We start from the raw sequence: 19,683 nt of genomic DNA on the forward strand, positions 1-19,683 counted from the left end.
GGCAGAGACCGAATCCAACCCAACCGAGATCGTGAGATCTGACTCCTCGGCCACCAATTGGGATGCTCAGGGCCATTGGTATGGCCAACTACCGTGTGCTTACGGCAACAAACACGGTTGTCGCATCCATGCCTCAACACTACAGCCAATCTACCACAACCCTCTCCTCGAGACACCCAAGAGTTCTCGATGGAACTTGCCTATCATTTCCGCGGTTTATAAGAGAATACGTTGCTTTGCACGCTCCAGAGTAAGGGTGGCGGACAGCATGGAGTCAGTGGCCACTGATGATGAAACCGAACCATCCAAAGAAGCACCTCTAATCGAAAACATACCCCTATTTACCTCACAACTCCCATTTGATACCGCATCCATTCTCGCCTTGGAGCCAATGAATTCAGTCATACCATACAGGCTGGCATATTACCACTTGGACTGCGCGCGTCGACGATTAAAACCAGACAATGATGTCGCCTTCGTTCCCGAACTGTCATGCAGTGGCAGATCCCGTTTCGGCCCGCGTGATCCTTCGTTCGATTGGACCAGCGAGGTATACTACAACAGCGGCTTATTCTTACAAAGACAAGAGATGAGTTTCAAGCTGGATGAGGAGCACAGCAACTACCCTCACCTGAAGATTCGTGTCTGCCATCATCAATACGCACATTTCCTCGGTAGGCAAGTGAAAGACAGAGACGGACAGCTCGCCGTGTCCGTAAGGGTGTGTTTCTCACCTGGTCGTTTCAAACACAATCCGGGCTTTGTTTGGAAAAACGACCAGGGCGCCAACCTTGCAGAACTGCATGTCTGTACTCGCTGCCAGTGTGACTTCGAATACAATATCGAGGTCGTAGGTCGACAAGCCCACGTCCGATTCGCTTGCTATCGAGACCTAGGTACTGCCACGGATCGGTTCGAACCCCAATGGCGTTGCCACCTTACACCCAAGGGCCTTCGAAAGCCGCGCAGCTTTCGATGGAGCTCCTGGGATGCTGGTAAACCTCCATACCCTATTGATTCACCTACGGATTACGAATTATACAGGCGTGTTTGGCAACCCGCCAGGAGACTCGAGCAGCCGAACCTTCGACTGGTCACGTTTGAGACCAACTCTGGAGTATTCCAATCAAGCCCATAAGACATATTCAGAAAGCCTGCCTACCTATGTACTTTCGCTGGGAAAGCTCACTCAGGTCTAGGGTAGAGCATTAGGGGAAACGTGGAACATAGCTGTATCATTCACCAGGTGCCGATGGCATGGAATCACAACCTACCTAGTCTATAATGATACCCTTTTTTATTATATTTGCAGTTCCTTGAGGTGTTCGTTGGTGTTCCAGGACTACCGTTGTCTGTCCAGCAAATAGCTATCTCTAGAACGGTTGTGAACTTCTGGTGAGTTGGGTGTGAAGGCTGATTGGTCTTGCTTTACGCATTATTCACCGTTAGTTAACGTGTACCTTGGGCAAAGAAGCCTTTGTGATCCGCACCGAAAATCCGAAGCATACCTACAAATTGACACGATCCTTCCCCCAATCTGTCACTGCTGTTGCTTTGTTCATCGCAACCAAGCGAGCCTCCGCTTGCCTGCGGAGTAACCACCTGGTGATGCCACTTTCCGTCTGGTTATTCCACCATCTATCTGCCTGGCGGTTTTATTTTCTTGCCCATACAAGCCTCGGCTCCGTCTTTCGCTACACCAAGACCAACTCAATTACGAAAACAGCATCTACGGAATAGCAGAAGGGTCGAATTGTACAGTCAAAAGGTTCTCTCTGAACTTACCCAGCACTCGGTGAACTGCCGAACCTCGGCCATCATGAAGTTCCAGGTACCTGACGACACAGACTCGGATATGAAAGACGCACCAAGGTATTTCGACACTATCTCAATAGTACCGACCAAGAGGAAGCACAGTGATGCCTTCTACAATACCGATTGGGTACCTCAAAAACGTCGTATTGTTATCCCTGAGGAACCGCTCCTTCTCCGTAAGAGACTAGGGAAAAGACGGCGGGCCGTGGACTTCGAGGATGAATCCAACTCTGTGAAGCGGCGCCAGTTGTTGGAGGCCGCACATAGTAGTGGCCTTGTCATTGGCGGTAGACTAGTCATTCCGCCGCAGGCTGGCCCATGGCTTCTTGACGGACAGGCTGGTGATGTAAGCGTCGAGGACCTTGCGGATATGGTCGGCGGGCTGAAGATAGAGAAGACATTCCCGCAGTTCTCGAGGTTACTACCGGAGCTCCGCCGCCTTGTTTGGCAGCACACCTGGGAACATCGCGTTGTTACCATCTCGCGCCGTATCGTTGCTTTCAGGCATGGGTTTCCAGACTCCGTACGATGCGAGTTCCCTCATCTTGAAGCCGAGGTTCACGATCAAACACGACGTTACAAAACACTGCTAATGGGACTAAATTGGGGGGTCGCGGGTCCTTCAAGTCGTAGACGAAATATGTTGGCACTGGTGGCGCATGGAAAACGGTTTGTCACTTCGACCACAACCGATTCGAAGCCTCCGGTCTCCCTCTTCGTCAACTTTGAGAGCCGTCACGAGACCTTGTTACACTTCCAGACGGCCTTTGCCCTCGGCAAGAACGAAGCCAAAATCTACTTCAATCCCAGCTTGGACAGTCTGAAACTTCCTCGGCATCACCCCTTGGGGATGTGCTTCGAGACGAACGATCTGCAAAAGCTAACCAGCATCACCGTACCCGAGCTGTTCCCGGCCCTGCCTAATTTCCGGAATACTGCAGGGCCTTGGGACTTCCATTCCTATCCCGCAGTAAGGAACGCCCAGATCCCTCCTGTTTCCGACGGCACGGTTGCGTACTATCCCGAATTTGATCGGGCCTGGCAATTGCTACGCTGGCGTTTCCCGAATCTACGAGAGATCAACTTGGATCCAGTCAGCGACTGTAAGCTCCACGACTCGGCACCGGGTCGCCTTGGCTTGAGACCCCAGGACATCCACGGCAGCCCAGACCCGCGGTTGGTTGATCGGTACTGCCTCTCTTGCCACAATCTTCAGACCGGCGTAGCCCGCCGATTTCGTCAAATCGGAACGAACACGTCGTATCTGGAGTGCATCTTCGACGCGTACGGGTTCTTCGGCCCCCGAATTACCAACGCACGAAGATTGTCGTCGGGACAGTGAAGAAGGAGGGACATAAAGATGAAGACGTGACGGTAAGTACTTCTCGAACACCAACACTAACAAATGTTTCGTATCTGCCTCTCGTAGTGATATGAACCGCCGTCCATTTCGTCCAATGACAGAATACTGATGTTGAGATTCAATAGGTAACCTTTTGGCGCATTCAACGCCGGAGAGAGGAGCGCCGATACGAATTCCGTCTCCCTAGCTTACCTGACCCTGCACCACAACCGCGTGCGCGCGGGGACGAACCCTTGCCTCCTGCGTATGATTCCCCTCTTGGGTATGAGCTGAAGTGCATTGCCAAGTCGTTGGAACGATTTCTGGGCCCCCCTACGGATCGTGACTACCTGGCCTTGGACATATAAGCCCACACACATCATCGTTTCGGCACAAGTTTGATTTTGGGCAAGCATGGAGCCTGGGTCAATAAAAAGGACGGCGGTAGAAAAGCACATGTATAACAAGAAAGCGGATGTCAACCTCATATAGGTAGATAGGTGCAATAGACATCATCGCTCACACTTACATGTCGATAAGCTGGCAGGCATTTGAGTATACAGTTGTTTTAAAGTCTACAGGGAGGAAGCATAGCCTAAGGGCCATCACAGGAACAGGTCATCAACCCCAAACTTTTAGCATCAGATACTGACATTCTCTCAGTAGATACAGAGGAAGCAATATGAACAGTAGGGATGTTCGCAAGGGTATTATCGCAGAATGGGCGTAATAAAGATGAGTTGGCATCTTGGCATAACTGGTAACATTGCGCGTGATGCTCTCTCAAGAATTGAATATTGATATTTGTCAGCTTAGACTCGGTCTTTGTAAATTCAAAGAATGACACCTGCGTGCTTAGTGTTGAGCACGTTTTGATCTTATGACCCAACTTTTCTGCAGTGCCATTCCCATGAATATGCTTCTCGTTTCTTCGTGATGCCCAACAGCCAAGGTCATGAGCCTGACTGGCTGTTCCATGCTGAGAAAGATTGTGCCCAACACCGAAGCCGCGACAGATCGCGATAAAGCCGGTATGGCTGAGCGGTCTGCCTGCGTAATCACATTCAGAGTGCCGCCCTGAATGCAATCTTCATATGATCTAAACTTTTCGCATTGATGTGTATGACCACTTAGGACCCGATGGTCTGTTCCCTTCTACAACACATACCCGCTGAGGGGCAAATAGGGGCGATGCTGCAGTAGCGATAGCTTGATTGAAACAAGTCATTCGACGTCCGAGTCATGTTGTAGCATGTTTTCGTTATCTCTCTCGATAGGAACAAAGGAAAAACAAATCACATTCGAGGTCGACTGCCTGATCGCTCAACACCTAATAACACACGTTGCCCAACCGTGCCGATCCCTATCGTTTGGCCTGAGGCACCGAACTTCGCGAAGTAACACCTGATACTCCGCCATCCGTCCACCAAACAGACGGTTAAGCGAGGGAGCCCATGGGGTCCCAGAGAGGCAGCACTATTGGCTCCTTCTTGAGCACGTCACGCACCTCCTTGACCAAGAAGCGCGGGTCGATGACGGCCTGGTAGACGAACTCGTCCATCCAGGCATCGCTCATGACGAACCAGCCGTGGTCCCCGCTGGATTCGCCCCACGAGTTCTGCACGCGCCAGCGGACGCTCTTTCCAGAGCTCTCGTCGATGTGGACGGCCGTGAGCACCATGGCGTGGGTCATGGCGCTGGCCCCGACGCGCAAGCGGTCCGCTTTGGAGACCGTGTTCGCCAGCAGATCAACGTTGAAGCCGAGCGTCCAGTCGACGAGATCCAGGTCCATGACGCCACTGACGCTCGAGCTCGACTGGCCCACGTCGCAGCCAAAGAAGACGGGGACCCCCGCGCGCAGTGTGGCCACGCAAGCCTGCTTGAGCGCGCCCATGGACACGTTGACGTACGACACGCCGCGCCCGCCCACAATGTTGCCCAGGCGGTCCACCGTCAGCAGCGACAGCGGCGGGTGGCGCGGGTCGTGCACGAGCGAGATCATGCCCGCAATGGCGCTGCTCGTGATGCGGAACTCGGGCGAGGAGATGTCTCGTGTGAACTCCAGTGGCGTGAGACTGACGGTACGGGCTTTGCCGTTCTTGTCCTTGAACGTCCAGTCTATGGCAACCAAGTTAAACAAGATAATTCATTGAATACATCATCTTATGTTCGAATAATGCTTTTTTACCCATCTTTATTATGCGTAGTTACGCTATGAAAGCATAAAGTTGTAGGGGCAGAATTTCTGGGTTTAAGGGGGAAGGGGGAGGAGAGGGAAGGAGGTTCGCAACATACCGAATTTCTCAGTCGAGCTCGGGGGCGGCCCCAGGGTCAGCGTTAAGATAAGATGAATTTCGCGCATCATCTTCTGTTTCGTGGCCGAGAGCGTTGCGGACGTCGTCGTGGAGGCATTGGCCAGCTTGCGCAGCTTCAAGGCATACTCACGCAGCTTGGAGACCACGATGTAGTTAAGTGTGCTGCTAGACATGGCGTTCCAACTGTCCGGATACAACGCCTGAGGAACCAGACCGTACTTTGTAACTAAGTTGTCTGATGCAAAGCAACAATATGAATTAGTAAAAAGTAACCTACTACGTTCGCCTCTCCCATTTGTTTACGTGAGTGAAGTCGAACGAAACCAGACTTACAAACCATGTCCCACTGCCCGCCATCGCTCACCGGGTCCGCCAGCAATCTCTGGACGAGTCTCCCGTCGAGGTCCTCGCCGGCGGTCTCGACCACGTTCTCGAGGAAGTAGTTGGCCTTCTCGAGCTTGTCCCAGAAGAACAGGTAGGCCTGGGACAGCTCGAACTCGGCGAGGCCGTACTTCTTCATGAGCGCGACGCGGAAGACGTTGGTGGACGCGAACAGCCAGCAGCGGCCCGAGGAGCGCTGGTTCGTGATGGGCGCGCCCTCCGAGTCGGGCCCGAGGGACACGTTGAAGACATGCACGTCAGCGATCTGCGCTGAGCGCTGCGTCAGGACGTCCTTGGGGTTGGCGCCGCTCAGCGCCGACAGCGCGAGCCGGTTCTTGGGGTCCTCGAGCACTTTGGACTGCCACGCGCCCACGCGCTCGACGGGGGAGCGCCTCGGGCGAGCGGACGAGCTCCTTTCTGGTCCCTCCGCTGCCATGGCGGCTGCTGCCACTGGTCTTCTCGTTGGTGTCCAACACGTAGACGAAGCCGTCGTCGTTGTCGCCACCGACGCCATCGTCTGCCTCGTTTATCTGGAACGTACGCAGACGCTCGAGGACCGCCTTTTCATGGGCGGCAGTCTCGGGCGACACTTTGGACGGATACGAGCCCATCGCAACTACGGTAAGGCGGGAAATGACGGAATTGCTCTGCTGGTGTTTGTAAAGACGCAAGTAAATGCTTCACGGGGTTATCAGATGGACGAGTCTGGGAACCGCAGTCGACAGGGTTCATTTATTAACGATTGATGTAAAATTCCCTTTCTAAATCAGGATCGAGTAGTTAACGATATTGAGTAAATGGAGGAGCGCCGAGACTAGATGGAAAAGAAAGGGAGGATGGTGTTTCCATCTGGATGTGGTCTCAATGGGAGTCAGGTACACAAGGTCTATGTGGAATCATGCACGATGCCAGGTAAAGCAGGTGGTTACGTGACACCCTCCTTCGCCTTCTTATCTCGGGCTGGCCATGTACAAGTGAGCATCATGTATGTATGGTAAGTACACCGAGATAAAGAGCAGGCAGCCAGGGCGGGGAAGCTTCCACCAGACCATAGCTTCAGGTTGCAAGGGAGAGCTTCGTCCGACCTTGTGATTGGCCCATGCCGTCCTCCCGAATGGCAAGGTCTCAGGTTGTGGCATCCTCTTCGTCCAAACGTGGCCATCAAGGTGCTTTTGCAGATGGCACGACATAGTACCTAGGTAAAGTACAGTACAATCATCATCACGATCTCCAAGGATGATAATGTCGGGCAGCTCAATCATCAGATTATACCATCAAGTTATTCACATAGTGCGAAGCAGTCATTCGAGAGTAGTAAAGTACCCTAATAAAATCCCGTTCATTACCAACCATTCATTTACAGAGAGAAAAGCCTATCTACTGAATGATCCTGAGTTTTCCCATCTTCCACCAAGAGAAGCCCATCCACATCACCGGTGGCCTAGACAGCCAACGATGAGCCGAAGGCCCCATCATGTATGCAAAAAACTAGATTGACTCCCATATAATTCCGTACATCGTAACAAGTGAGCAGGTTCATGTAATGCACACGTCTACAGGCGGGAGCCGTGGATGACCTTCATGTCAACGGCGAGCTCGCGGCCAGCGTCGGTGAGGACGAGGACACGGACGCTGCCGCGGCCAGACTCGAAAGCCTGGGTGAGGCGGCCCCAGAGGTTGCCCTGCTCGGAGACGGGCAGGCCGGGCTTGACATCGCCGGACTCGGTCATGGCGACAATGTTGCCGTCCTGCATGTCCAGGACGCGGTACTGCTTGAAGACGGGGCCGAACATGGTCTGCACGACGACGCTGGGGCCGGGGGTGCTGGACCTGCGAGGACTCCTCGTGCAGCTGCTTGGTGAACAGGTCGACACCGAGGTAGCGGTGCTGGCCGGTGGCACCCGACGTGGAGATGCGGATGACCTGGCAAGGGCGGCCCTGAAGGATCAGGATGTCGCCCATGCGGATGTGGTGGCAGGGGATGGAGACAGTGTTAGCGGGGCCCGAGTGGGAGCCGCTCTTGCGGGGAGCAGCATCCTCGGAGTGGTACTGGTCAGCCATTTTGGAGTAACGGGAAGAGTAGGGGTGGTGGTGACCTAAAGATGTCCCATTAGCACGGCTGATACTCGTCCAAGTCGTTAGGCGACCAACCTTGTTCGTCAGCGTAATATCCCATTCTGTACTTACTGGTTGTTGACTTGGCTGGTTTGGGAGTCTGAGAAACTTGGACGGTTTCCTCGACGACCTTGGTGTCCTGGAAGCGGGTAGGGGTGTGGTGGTGGTGGTGGTGAGGCTCGAGAGTAGACTCGACCTTGATCTCCTCCTGGTAGACGGGACGAGAGTGAGAGTGGCGGGACGGGGGCGGGCAGGAAGCGGCGTCGACGGTGGTCTCTACGCGGATATCCTCCTTGTAGACGGGGTGGCTGCGGGAGCGGTATTCACGTTCAATCACGTCAATAGGGCTGTGTTGAGGACGGTGCTGGTGATCAACGACGTCGTAGCTGTCGTCGTGGGCAGAGTAGGTAGGAGTGGAAGTAGGCCTGGAAGGTCTGACGTTGGTTGAAAAGAGAGATGTTAGTTATTGAAGGATGGTTCGTTCCTCGGGTCAAGCGCGATACGGGAAGAAAATATAAGGATTGACCCTGCAGTAAACAAAGCTTGAGCCAATTGGGCCAAGTCCAAAGCAGGTCCAAGCAAGTCCAAGCTCCTTTCCAGGGTGTTCTATGCAACCCCGTAATATGGGTAAGGGACAAGCCACTCAGCTGGGAGGACCCCCATAAATGACGTTCGGGCGAGGGAAAAGACGAGGGAGCTTGAGCCATGGGGTGACTTGTGTGTTCAATAATGGGATGGATCATTTTCACCGCATGGCTCGGCGCGAGTGGAAAATGCGAATGCAGCTGTCACCGCTGCCGCGCTGCTGCCACCTCACACGCACACCCAGGACCAAAATAAAAGGGGGCAGTGGGACACGGATAAACGGGACGACGCGAACGGTGGGCACCGCGGCTGAGAGAGAAGACATATAAGAAGGGGGCCGACTAACCTGTGTTCCTCGTAGTACTCGTGTTCGTGACGATGGACACCGGGACGGCGGTATTGTTCCTCTTCACGTGTGATGCGAACCTCTTCTTCCTGGCGAGGAGGAGGTCGGGCGGAGACAGAGGTAGAAGAGTCTTGACCTACCCGTCCGGCTTTCTTAGGCGGCACGTGGATTTCGAGCTCCTCGTGAGTGGTGGTGGTGGTCTCGACCTCAGCGGTCTCTTTGTAGGACGAGGGGAAGACGCTGAAGGGGACCGGGACGCGGGCTTCAAAGTCCAGGTTGGCGGCCTTGGGGGCGCGAGAGAATCCTTCTCGACAACCTTTCGATGAAGCGAAAGGAAGACAAGAAGATTCCTCTTGCTCTTCTTTCTGGAAACCGAAAGAGGAGAAGGGAGAGAGTAGGAAGACGGGTTCCTAGGCTATCTCACGATTCCTTTGACAGGTTCTAGCTGGACGAAGAGGAGGATTGTTTGGATGAGATGGAGAGTTTGGGGTAAAGGTAGATCAAGATCAACGTATGGTTGGCCTCTGAAATACGGATGGGATATGGAGAGTATGGGGATGGAGGAGAAGCAATGAAGCGGTCAGATTTGGGACTGAGGAGAGGAAGAAGAGGGAACAAATCCAAGTGGGTGAGGCCGACGTGCGTTGGGCTATTTGTGTGGTTGCGATATTGCGTGGCATCCAGATGCAGGGTTCCTGTGGTCTAGCTTTGTTTACACGCGGTGGAGTCGGGCGCCCAGAACAGTATCCAGACGAGTCTGCTCCCTGTTTATCTCGGCTACAACAAGTAAGGCGGCTGGGCAGCACCCATCCTGAACCACTCCTCCACCGCTGTCGCGGATATGCAGCTAGCGAAATCCGGCCGGTACATGCAGGCCTGAACACGCAAGAGCGAGAAAAGGAAGGCCAGAGCCAGCCAGAGCCAGCCAGATGCGCGAGACGCAGCACGCCATGTCCGGGGGCGAGATTGGGCAGCGTCCTCCGGATCTACTGCTATCTCCCTCACTGGCTCACTGCATCACTGGAGCTTCGACTCGTCCAGCCTCCTGCCTGTCAGATCATGTCGCCAGAAGTCAATGGCCTTTGGACGTCCGAATGGGACGATGAAGCGGCCCAGCGCCATAAAGTCAATCCTGTTAGCCCCCGTTGGTCTAGCCATCAAGTGGAAGAAGCCATGGAAGCCATCGGCCCTTGACAAACAACCGTCCTTGCTTGAGGTCGCCTTTCAATTGAAAACTGGATGGGATGAGATGTGATGGCCACTCGTCCTGCATACATGTACATGGAGTACCGCTACAGGGTACGTACATACAGGTACGGTACGACGACACAAACAGAGACACACAAACACACACATCCAGCAGCGTGCTTACAGGCCGAGCCACTAAACGGCAAGCTGGGAGCGCCAGACGAGCTGTCACAATCAAAAATTCTTCGCTATTTCGATCAGCACGGGTCACCTAATCTATCGGGCTAGCACTGGCCATTCAGCTTGAGCTGGATCTGCGTGACCAGATTGCCTGGTGCTCTGTGTGCTTGCAAGGTGTGTTAGGGCCTTGGTCGGATGTGGAGAGAGCGCCCGATGAGAGGTTGGGTTAGAGGCTTGGAGGTTAGTTGGGTGGCCGGGCTTGGACTACTTTCCAGGATAGAGTCCCAGGTAATAACGCATCCCTCGTAATGCTAAGGCTGGGGAGACTGGGAATAAACCACCCATCCAAGCCATCCCAACCGGAGCACGGCTCAATACTGGCTGCCAATATACAACGACCGAATCGGGGTGGCTGGGACCACGAGTACAGTACCAACCGCGGCGGGACTACGAAACTCAATTGGACGTCCAACACGAGGCGACGAGTTTTTTTCCTTCCCAACCACGCCCATTCGACCTTTGGCGGCCGGCCTTCCACCCTGCAGGTGGTCAGAAAGCATCTTCCATGTACGCGTCCGCTCGTGGAGCCCTTCGATTGGGCTAATGCGCAGTTACGGGCGCGACTTATGCACGCCTCAGCAACACCACTGCAGCTGAAGTCGTATGTCGTGTCCTAGACCTGTCCAGAAAGATCTTTCTGCGACAGGTGCCGATGTACGATCATGTTTTCGGAATATATACGTAGTCTCCAGTCTCCAGACCCAGAAAAAGGGTGTCCATCTGTCAATTGCTCGCATTGAATCTTTCCAAGCCAGCTTAAGCTTACCATGGCTCGCTCGTCGCTCGGGCTTCTCTTGTCAGACAATCAAGAAACGACAGGTTTCCAATGGGAACAGGCTGCCGAAACTTCAAATTACTGACTACTACATACAAGCTTGGAAAAAAAAACCTTAAGGCCCACACGGAAACCCCTGAACGAACGAGCGTGTTGCTAGGACAACCGGGAAAGCTGAGGGGCACCTAGGTCAGATGCGGAGCCAGCGAGAAACAGGACAGGAACAGAACCTCGGGAGTCGGGGGGCTCTAGTTCTACGATCAGCAGAGCACTGCCCAGATGGAGAGAGTGGAGGAAGGGCGGTGGACAGTGGACACTGTCTTGACTTAGCACGCGCACGCAAAGGAACAACCCGATCCAGACCCAACCTCGTCGCGATCGGGCCAGCTTGCAGCGCGAGCAGAGGAAGATGGAGTATTCGTCACGTCACAAGCTATGATATGCTGAGCTGAACTGAACTGCACTAATAAACGGATCGGAATCTGGCCTCTTTCCAGCTGTAGCGGGTGATCAATTCCCTATCTTACGGCCTAAAGGAAAACCAGACATAACTGAACAGCACAGCACATACACCGCTCTACGAAGAAGCACTTGGAATCCGATAAGTTAGGTGTCAAAAAGCAACAGTCTGTAGTGTCCGATTGATGAGTGAAGTGGATGATGAATTCGACGCTCATCGTCATCCCAGTCGATTTTCCACGAGTCGCAATCGAGCCGAAGCTCTTCGCTTTCAGAGTGGACAAGGAATCCCCCATCTTGCGGAGAAGCTGGCCCGGGGGAATCTTGGATGCCATGTTGTCCAGGAGCCAGATCGCAAATCCAACCCAATGGACTGAGCCCATTGGGCGACCTAGTGCCTAATATGGTTGGAACTGGTCAACTACTGTGGCTATTGAAAGCTCGGCCGCGCGATAAGGTTGCTCCCACATCTACGGAGACCGCGACGGAGTATATAGAATATGTGATATGGTGTAAGCTATATCATATCACCTTGGCCGGCGGCCTGGCCAGAACTCGTCACTGCTTGTCCGCTGTTTTCCGTGTATTACAGGTAGGTATTACACAGTCTGGTGAGTACCTGAGGCCGTGGCAGGCCCTCCGGAGTAATTGGGCCGAGTTTGGGCTTGCTTGCACACACAACACTGCCAGGCGTATATTTGCCATTGATACTCGCCCAGGCTTTGGACCTGGAAACACCGCGATTGCAATCACGACTCTGTTCTTGCCAATTTCTCAAGAAAGACCACAGATTATAATCTGAACCAGAAAGCCATGAATAAAACCATTTTCCTCTTAAAGGTCTCATCCGCACGTGGTAATTCTTCGGCGCCCTCTTGTGAGTGACGTCACGCCGGGCCTGAACAAAATCCTTTGGATTGCCCCACGTTGTTCAATGTCGGCGGAGTGAATGTGTCATGGCCGTGCCAGCCGTGCCTCTCTGCCTTGCCCCGCGTTTTGCTGACCGACGAACCTTTGGATATGCGACCGAAATCCTGACCTGACCTTACCAAATTTGCTAAAATCACCCCCAAATCGCTGCAAATCTGTAAATATGAAGCAGCGCTTTTCGTCTTTGGATGTCAAGGTAAGCCGGCGCCACGCCCATGAATGCCAGCCAAGTTTTAGTAGGTATTGACCTTTGCTTGCCGCCTTTAGGTCATTGCGCATGAGCTCTCGACGAGCTTGGTCTCGCTGCGACTGTCCAACATCTACGACCTCTCCTCCAAGATCCTGCTGCTCAAGTTCGCCAAACCCGAAGACAAGAAGCAGCTCCTGATTGACTCCGGGTTCCGATGCCACCTCACGGATTTCGCGCGGACCACGGCGGCGGCCCCCTCCGTCTTCGTCCAGAAGCTGCGCAAGGCCCTGAAGACGCGGCGCGTGACCAAGATCTCGCAGATTGGCACAGACCGTATCATCGAGTTCCAATTCAGTGACGGCATGTACCGGCTGTACCTCGAGTTCTTCGCCAGCGGCAACGTCATCCCTCACCGACAACGAGCTCAAGATCGTCACCCTCCTCCGCCACGTCCCCGAGGGCGAGGGCCAGGAGCCCCAGCGACCGGGCTTGCCCTACTCCCTGGACAACCGGCAGAACTTTGGCGGCGTCCCCGAGCTTACGAAGGAGCGGGTACGGGCGGCCCTGAAGACGACCGTCGAAAAGGCCGCCGTCGCTGCGGCGTCTGGGAAGAAGATCAAAAGGAAGCCCGGCGATGAGCTGCGCAAGGGACTCGCTACGACGATTGTGGAAATACCCCCTATTCTGGTGGACCATGTCTTTAAGGTAACCAAGTTTGACTCGACTTCGCAGCCGGCTGCTGTGTTGGAGAATGAAGAGTTATTGGAGCACCTCTTCCGCTCTCTGCAAGAAGCGCGCAAGATTGTGGGCGACATTACGAGCTCCGCATCATGCAAAGGTTACATATTTGCGAAGAAAAGGCCTGGTGCCCCGGAGGAGACACCTACGGAGGCAGATTCGGAACCGAAGGATAAAGGGAAGGGGTTATTGTACGAAGACTTCCATCCATTTCTACCGCGGCAGTTCGAAGAAGACCCTGCCTACACGGTTGTCACCTTCGAGAATTTCAACAAGATGGTAGACGAGTTCTTCTCTTCCATTGAAGGCCAGAGGCTTGAATCAAAGCTGTCTGAGAGAGAAGCTGCTGCCAAGCAGAAGTTGGAGGCGGCTAGGGCGGACCAGAACCAGAGGATAGAGGGACTGAAGCAGACGCAACAGCTTAACGTCCGGAAGGCGGGGGCCATTCAGGCAAACATCGAGCGAGTACAAGAAGCCATGGATGCCGTGAACGGTCTGATCGCTCAGGGCATGGACTGGGTCGATATCGGGAAGCTGATTGAACGAGAGCGCCGTCGTGGCAACCCGGTCGCTGAGATCATAGCGCTGCCCCTGAAGCTGTCGGAAAACACCATCACTCTGCTACTCGGCGAAGCGGAAGAGGATGCCGACATGGACGAAGGCTACGACAGTGACGACTCTGAGTCCGATGATGATGCAGGAAACGAGGCCAAAGAAAACTCACAACGCCTCCAGATTGATATCAATCTGGGTGTGTCCCCATGGGTTAACGCTAGAGAATACTACGAAGAGCGGAAGACTGCGGTAGTCAAGGAGCAGAAGACGGCAGCCCAGTCGGAGATTGCGTTGAAGAACGCAGAGCAGAAGATCGCTGCAGAGCTAAAGAAGGGACTGAAGCAGGAGAAACCACTCTTGCACGTCGTCAGGCGGCAGATGTGGTTCGAGAAGTTCATCTGGTTCCTCTCATCCGATGGCTACCTTGTGCTGGCCGGAAAGGATGCTTCTCAAAATGAGATGCTGTATCGACGATATTTAAAGAAAGGTGACATCTACGTACACGCCGATCTTCATGGTGCGCCCTCCGTCATTATCAAAAACAACCCACAAACGCCCGATGCGCCCATACCGCCCTCAACCTTGTCGCAAGCCGGCAACCTCGCGGTTTCCGCGTCCAACGCTTGGGATTCGAAAGCGGGCGCTGCTGCTTACTGGGTTGATGCCGAGCAAGTATCCAAGGCAGCACCGACAGGCGAGTTCCTGCCCACCGGTAGCTTTATGGTCCGAGGAAGAAAGAACTTCTTGCCACCAGCTCAGCTTATCCTCGGATTCGGTTTGATGTTCAAGATCAGCGAGGAGAGCAAAGCGAAGCATGTCAAGCACAGACTTAGAGATACTGGCGAGCCGGCATCCGTCGCATCATCTAGCGTAGCAATGAGCGCAGAATCTAGAGAAGCGATACAGTCAGCGACCAATACGAAGGCTACTACACCTACTCAGAGCGACAACGAACAAGACGACGAAGAGGATGAGGACGAAGCCAACGCGCAAGATGGAGATAACCAGCAAAGACAAAACCCTCTGCAGTCTGTTGGTCAGACTGGGGACCACGATGATGACGAGGACGAGGAGCCAGCACCTGAGGAACCAGTACCCACGGAACAGATGGATAGTCTTACCGTAGATGAGACAACCCCAGAAAATGATGTGGCAGAAGGGAGTGCTACAGCTCCACAGTCTGATGACAAAAAGGATGAGGTTGATGAACAAGATGAGGATGATGCCGAAGCTGAACCTACCCCTGAGAAAGAGACAAGTGGATCAGGGCCACCACCTGTTGCCAAAGGCCAAGGCCAGGCGAAGCAGCAACCCCCGAAACGGGGCAAGAAGGGCAAGGCCAAGAAGATCGCCGCGAAATACCGCGACCAGGACGAAGAGGATCGTCTGGCCGCTGAGGCCCTCATCGGCGCGACGGCGGGCCGCAAGAAGGCCGAGGCCGAAGCCAAAGCCAAAGCCGAGAAAGAGGCTGCCCAGGCCTTAGCCAAGGAGCGCCGCCGCGCCCAGCACCAGAGGCAGCAGCGTGAAACGGCTGAGCACGAGGAGGTGCGCAAGATGATGCTCGAGGAAGGGGTCGAGATGCTCGACGCCGACGAGGCCGGCAAGGTCACGGACCTCGACAACCTGGTGGGCATCCCGCTACCGGGCGACGAGATCCTCGAGGTGATCCCCGTCTGCGGGCCCTACGGCGCCATCGGGCCCAGTCTCAAGTACAAGGTGAAGCTGCAGCCAGGTTCGCAGAAGAAGGGCAAGGCCATCAAGGAGGTCCTCGAGGCCTGGAAGAGCGTCTCGGCCAAGCGCGGCGTGCTGGACGACAAGAGCCTGGACAAGGAGCGCATGTGGCCGCGCGAGGTCGAGCTCATGAAGACGATCAAGCCTGAGGAGGCGGTCAACTGCATCCCCGCCGGCAAGGTGCGCGTCATGGTGGTTGGCGGGCATGCTGGAGGTGGCGGTGGCGGCGGCGGGGATAATAAGGGGAAGAGAGGTGGTGGCGGTGGAAAGGGCAAGAAGAAGTAGATGGTTAGCGAAATACCTAACATGTAGATAATTTACTGCTGAGTCCTCCATAGTACGACCGCATCTTTACGAATTCTCAAAGCTCGCCTGCTTTCCGATTTATGCCATACCAAGTGTCCGTCAGTTCATAGTAGAGTGCTCGGAATGTAGCCTGCTGTGGCAATATTCACACGTTTACCTCGAGACACAACTTTTATTAACCACGCAACCCTGGACCGTAGATTTCCGGAGCTACATCAATGAGCCAATCCTACACGGCTACGAGTAGGCCAAATAAAACAATCATGCCAATTAAGTATACACATGCATGCATGCTAGCCCTATTTTCTCACTTCTTTTTCATCTTGTTTAAAATTTTGCTTCGTCAGGAACTCCATGTCAAGTCTATCATCATACACATAGGTTTTGTGACGAGCTCCGTTATGCCCGGAAGAAGTCATGCAGCGTGCCCTGTCTCAGCTTCTTGGCCGCCGGCGGCCCATGATCACCTTCACTGTCACTATCCGGGATCTCGATGACGGCTGAGGTCTTTTTTTCTGACGTGTCACGGGCGTCATCGCAGTAGGAACGTCCTTCACGCAGGCGTCGCTGGTGGTGGTGTTCTCCTCCTGGGGGAAGTGTTGCTGGTCGCGGCTATGCGGGCAGACCTCCTCATCGGGGTGACGGGCGGGGCTGCGGCAGCTCCCTTCTTGGGGCGGCCTCGGCCTCGGCGTGGTTGGGATGCTGCTGTGTCAGGGGTGGGAAGGGGGTGGTTCTCGACGGGTGGCGATGGAGGGAGTTGCGGGCTTTCCCTCTTCACGGGGGTTGCCGCTGGCTGGGTCCTCCCGGCGAAGAAGGTCCGGGGGTCGCGATGGTAGGGGGCGGAGAGCGTGCTACGGTTATGGTGGGAAGCATTGGCGATTGGGGGGCACTTTCTCTCTTCACGAATTGCTGGTGCTGCGGCGCGTCTTCCGTGTTGGTTGCCTGGGGCGGGCCGTCCTGCGATATTGAATTCATAGGCAGTTCCGGCTCTTCCTCTTTGACTTCTACTGCTGCTGCAGGCGTGGTTGATACGGCGCGTAACGCAGAAGAAGAGTCATGAGCATTTTGAAATGGTGCCGCCGGAACAATCGCTTCTTGTACGATTGGGGAAATGGTTCTTGCCGAGTGGTTCGCCCTCTCCAGCAGGGTATCGAACTCTCTCAGGTTTGGCCTCATTTCGATAATTGTGAGTGCGCTGGCGTTGTTCTGTTGTGCCGCCATATACCTCGCATGCTCGTCGGCATTTTTGGAGGACAGGTCTTGGAGCAGCGCCCTCAGGAGCGGATGCTCCTTGGCTTGCCCGAGGTGTATGCACTTGTTGCGGTCGCCAAGTGTATATTTCCTGAACTGCGAGAACTGACTCCAGGGCCAGATCTGCACGGGTTTGCCGGTTCTCTCGGCGTCGAGGAAGTCGACGATGTTGATAGGCCCCACCCTCTTGATGGCCAGCTCGCAGTCTCGGGCAGTGGGGCCAGGCTCTACGTTGACATGACGGCAGAGGATGTGGAAGGCCCGAAGGATGAGCTCATCTTCTGTCAACGATTCATCTTTGATATCCATGTCGTCGCGGCTGTCGCTCTTGTCGTCCTCTTCCTTATCCTCATCCTCACCCTCCTCTTTGATCGGCTGGGACAGGTAAAGCACATCGAACTCGCGTTTGATGGCAGTCGTGCGCTGTTTGCGGTACTCCTGCGAGCCCGGGACGATGCCCTGCGAGGACGCGAACCGCTCAAACTCGTCGTCGAACGGGGCGCTGCTGTCGGGCCGGAAGTCGGGCACCATGGCAAAGTGGTTGCCGTGCCGCCGCACAAACGCCTCGGCCTCGGCGTGGGCCCAGAACCCTTGTAGCGGGCGCCCGGGTACGCCTTCACCTGCTTCTCGGCCGTCGCCCAGTCATAGTATATGCCCGGTACCTTGCCGATGGCGACGGCGTAGTACTTGCCCACGTGCGTGTCGCGAATGTCGCCGCCAGCATTATCTTCTCTTTTAGGAATGATTTGATTCGGGGTGTAGTTGTTTCCTTGAGGACGATAGTCTACTACCATTGGCCTATGGTTTTGCTGCCCGCCATATCTGGAGATGAAGGCCTGAGCCTCTCTAGGGGAACCAAACTTCTTGTATCTGGCACCGCCGTAGCGCTTGACTTGCTCTTCGCAAGTCGACCAGTCGGTGTACACGCCGGGCTTTCTGCCGACCGCGACCGATTAATAGCCAAAGCCGGCCATGGTGCTGTGTGTTCTTATGTATATGTACAGATAACAATGAAGATTTGTCTGGTTCGTGTTGGCGGCAAGATAGCCGAATTGAGGGGGTTTGTTGGACGCGTAAAGGGGGCACGCGCTCAGGGCGCTTTGCGCAGTCTGCGGTGTACGACTAGCAAGGAGAGATCCTTGCCCACACATCGATTATTTGCGAAACTGATCTGAGCAGGGATCTGGATCACGGCACGAGAAACACTGCGCAGGTCCTGTACTCCTCCATGGTTCATCCATCTGACCATACTATTGCTACGCTCGAGCATGAATGAGAGAAGGAAGAAAAAGCAAGCGTAGACAACCGCTACTCTTCTTATCTCATTGGTTAGCTGAAGTATGAGCTATCACACTGGTGAAGCCATCAAGTACAGATCCCACCTTGTTGGCTCAGTCATTCATGCGCTCGTTTCTTGCAAGGTGAGGTAGGTATGCTGTAGGTATGCTGGCCTAGTTGGTGTGTATATATAAGTACCTAGGTACGCACTCGCGGCTGTCGCATTCGCGGCTGGTAGAAATGGCGATAGAAGAAGGTTTGGAACGTGTCTCGTGCGGTGCTATTTTAGACCTTGTTGCCCGCAAGCGACGGCCTCATTAGCATGACTGGGGTTTGCCCGTGCTCCCCTTAGACAGCGGGAGTCTAAATTGGTGCACAATTTCCACTGCTAGAGATTGAGCCCGGGCTAAGTGGTGTTAACATCGGATCGAAGGTGTTTTCAGAGTTCCCTAATGGGCAGATGCTCAGGTCGAGAGCCACTCCAGGCAGCAGGCAAGCCGGGAAGTCGACCAAGAGACCAGACGAACTGTCAGTGTCGCGGGTGGGACGGTTCAATGTTCAATTGGATTAGCAGACCAGCATCCCCCTTGCGGCCTTGCCAAACGCTCCAAGTCGTCGGGTATGGAGGCTTCTTTCAAATGACTGCCGATGTTTTAGGTGCACGACTTCTCGTCAGCTCGTTAAAAAGCCATGCACGCCATCGCAACGACCAGTCGGGGGTTATCGTGAAGAATAGCGCCAAGCACCGTACTAGGCGGCGCCCCCGAACGGTTAGTATTGCCGGAGGATTGGGTACCTTTGCAGAAGATCGAGGCGGGATTACGGCGCATGCTGCGACAGTGGGGTAGGTGCCTGTCAGCAAGGGCTTGGAGATTTCTCCAAATTGATGTCTCGTATTCTGGCGTCTGCCTTGCGACATCCGTGGAGGGGCGATTCGCCAATAGAAAGAGTCAGAAAGAGCGAATTGCTTGCCTCTCAGTGATGTAAGTGATTCTGACCTCATACTCCACTGCCTTTGACCTAGAAGGTGGCAGCAACCCCAGCCGTCCGGGACTGGCAGTGGAAGCGCTGAGGGGAATCGAGCAGAAACCAAGCAAGCGTACATTGTAGGTAGCGTACCACATGCGGTCCTTGAAGAAAGAA

General features: G+C 54.5%; 5 protein-coding genes across 5 annotated transcripts; 2 read left to right on the plus strand and 3 right to left on the minus strand.

The window, feature by feature from the left end:
• Positions 1-1,819: 1,819 nt before the first annotated feature.
• PG997_011186 (uncharacterized protein) lies at positions 1,820-3,157 on the plus strand (the record flags this gene model as incomplete). Its single annotated transcript, XM_066815501.1, has 1 exon — positions 1,820-3,157. The coding sequence occupies one exon, from the start codon at positions 1,820-1,822 to the stop codon at positions 3,155-3,157; it is 1,338 nt and encodes a 445-aa protein (XP_066664791.1).
• A 1,438-nt stretch (positions 3,158-4,595) lies between these two features.
• Positions 4,596-6,464, minus strand: PG997_011187 (peptidase C1-like family protein; the record flags this gene model as incomplete). Its single annotated transcript, XM_066815502.1, has 4 exons — positions 4,596-5,275; positions 5,453-5,707; positions 5,806-6,229; positions 6,261-6,464. 4 exons carry the CDS (start codon positions 6,462-6,464, stop codon positions 4,596-4,598), a joined length of 1,563 nt encoding a protein of 520 aa, XP_066664792.1.
• A 942-nt stretch (positions 6,465-7,406) lies between these two features.
• Positions 7,407-10,208, minus strand: PG997_011188 (uncharacterized protein; the record flags this gene model as incomplete). The annotated part of the gene is made up of 5 exons (XM_066815503.1): positions 7,407-7,622; positions 7,684-7,949; positions 8,041-8,402; positions 8,900-9,215; positions 10,181-10,208. The coding sequence occupies 5 exons, from the start codon at positions 10,206-10,208 to the stop codon at positions 7,407-7,409; spliced, it is 1,188 nt and encodes a 395-aa protein (XP_066664793.1).
• Positions 10,209-12,654: 2,446 nt separating this feature from the next.
• PG997_011189 (snRNP-like RNA-binding protein) lies at positions 12,655-15,990 on the plus strand (the record flags this gene model as incomplete). Its single annotated transcript, XM_066815504.1, has 3 exons — positions 12,655-12,687; positions 12,759-13,082; positions 13,105-15,990. The coding sequence occupies 3 exons, from the start codon at positions 12,655-12,657 to the stop codon at positions 15,988-15,990; spliced, it is 3,243 nt and encodes a 1,080-aa protein (XP_066664794.1).
• Positions 15,991-16,785: 795 nt separating this feature from the next.
• On the minus strand, positions 16,786-18,492 carry PG997_011190 (ribonuclease h; the record flags this gene model as incomplete). Its single annotated transcript, XM_066815505.1, has 4 exons — positions 16,786-17,832; positions 17,883-18,198; positions 18,265-18,371; positions 18,460-18,492. The coding sequence occupies 4 exons, from the start codon at positions 18,490-18,492 to the stop codon at positions 16,786-16,788; spliced, it is 1,503 nt and encodes a 500-aa protein (XP_066664795.1).
• Between the last annotated feature and the right edge of the window lie 1,191 nt (positions 18,493-19,683).

The sequence above is a fragment of the Apiospora hydei genome, assembly GCF_038363865.1.
Source record: "Apiospora hydei strain CBS 114990 chromosome Unknown utg000008l_segment0_segment0, whole genome shotgun sequence".
Classification (NCBI taxonomy): domain Eukaryota; kingdom Fungi; phylum Ascomycota; class Sordariomycetes; order Amphisphaeriales; family Apiosporaceae; genus Apiospora; species Apiospora hydei.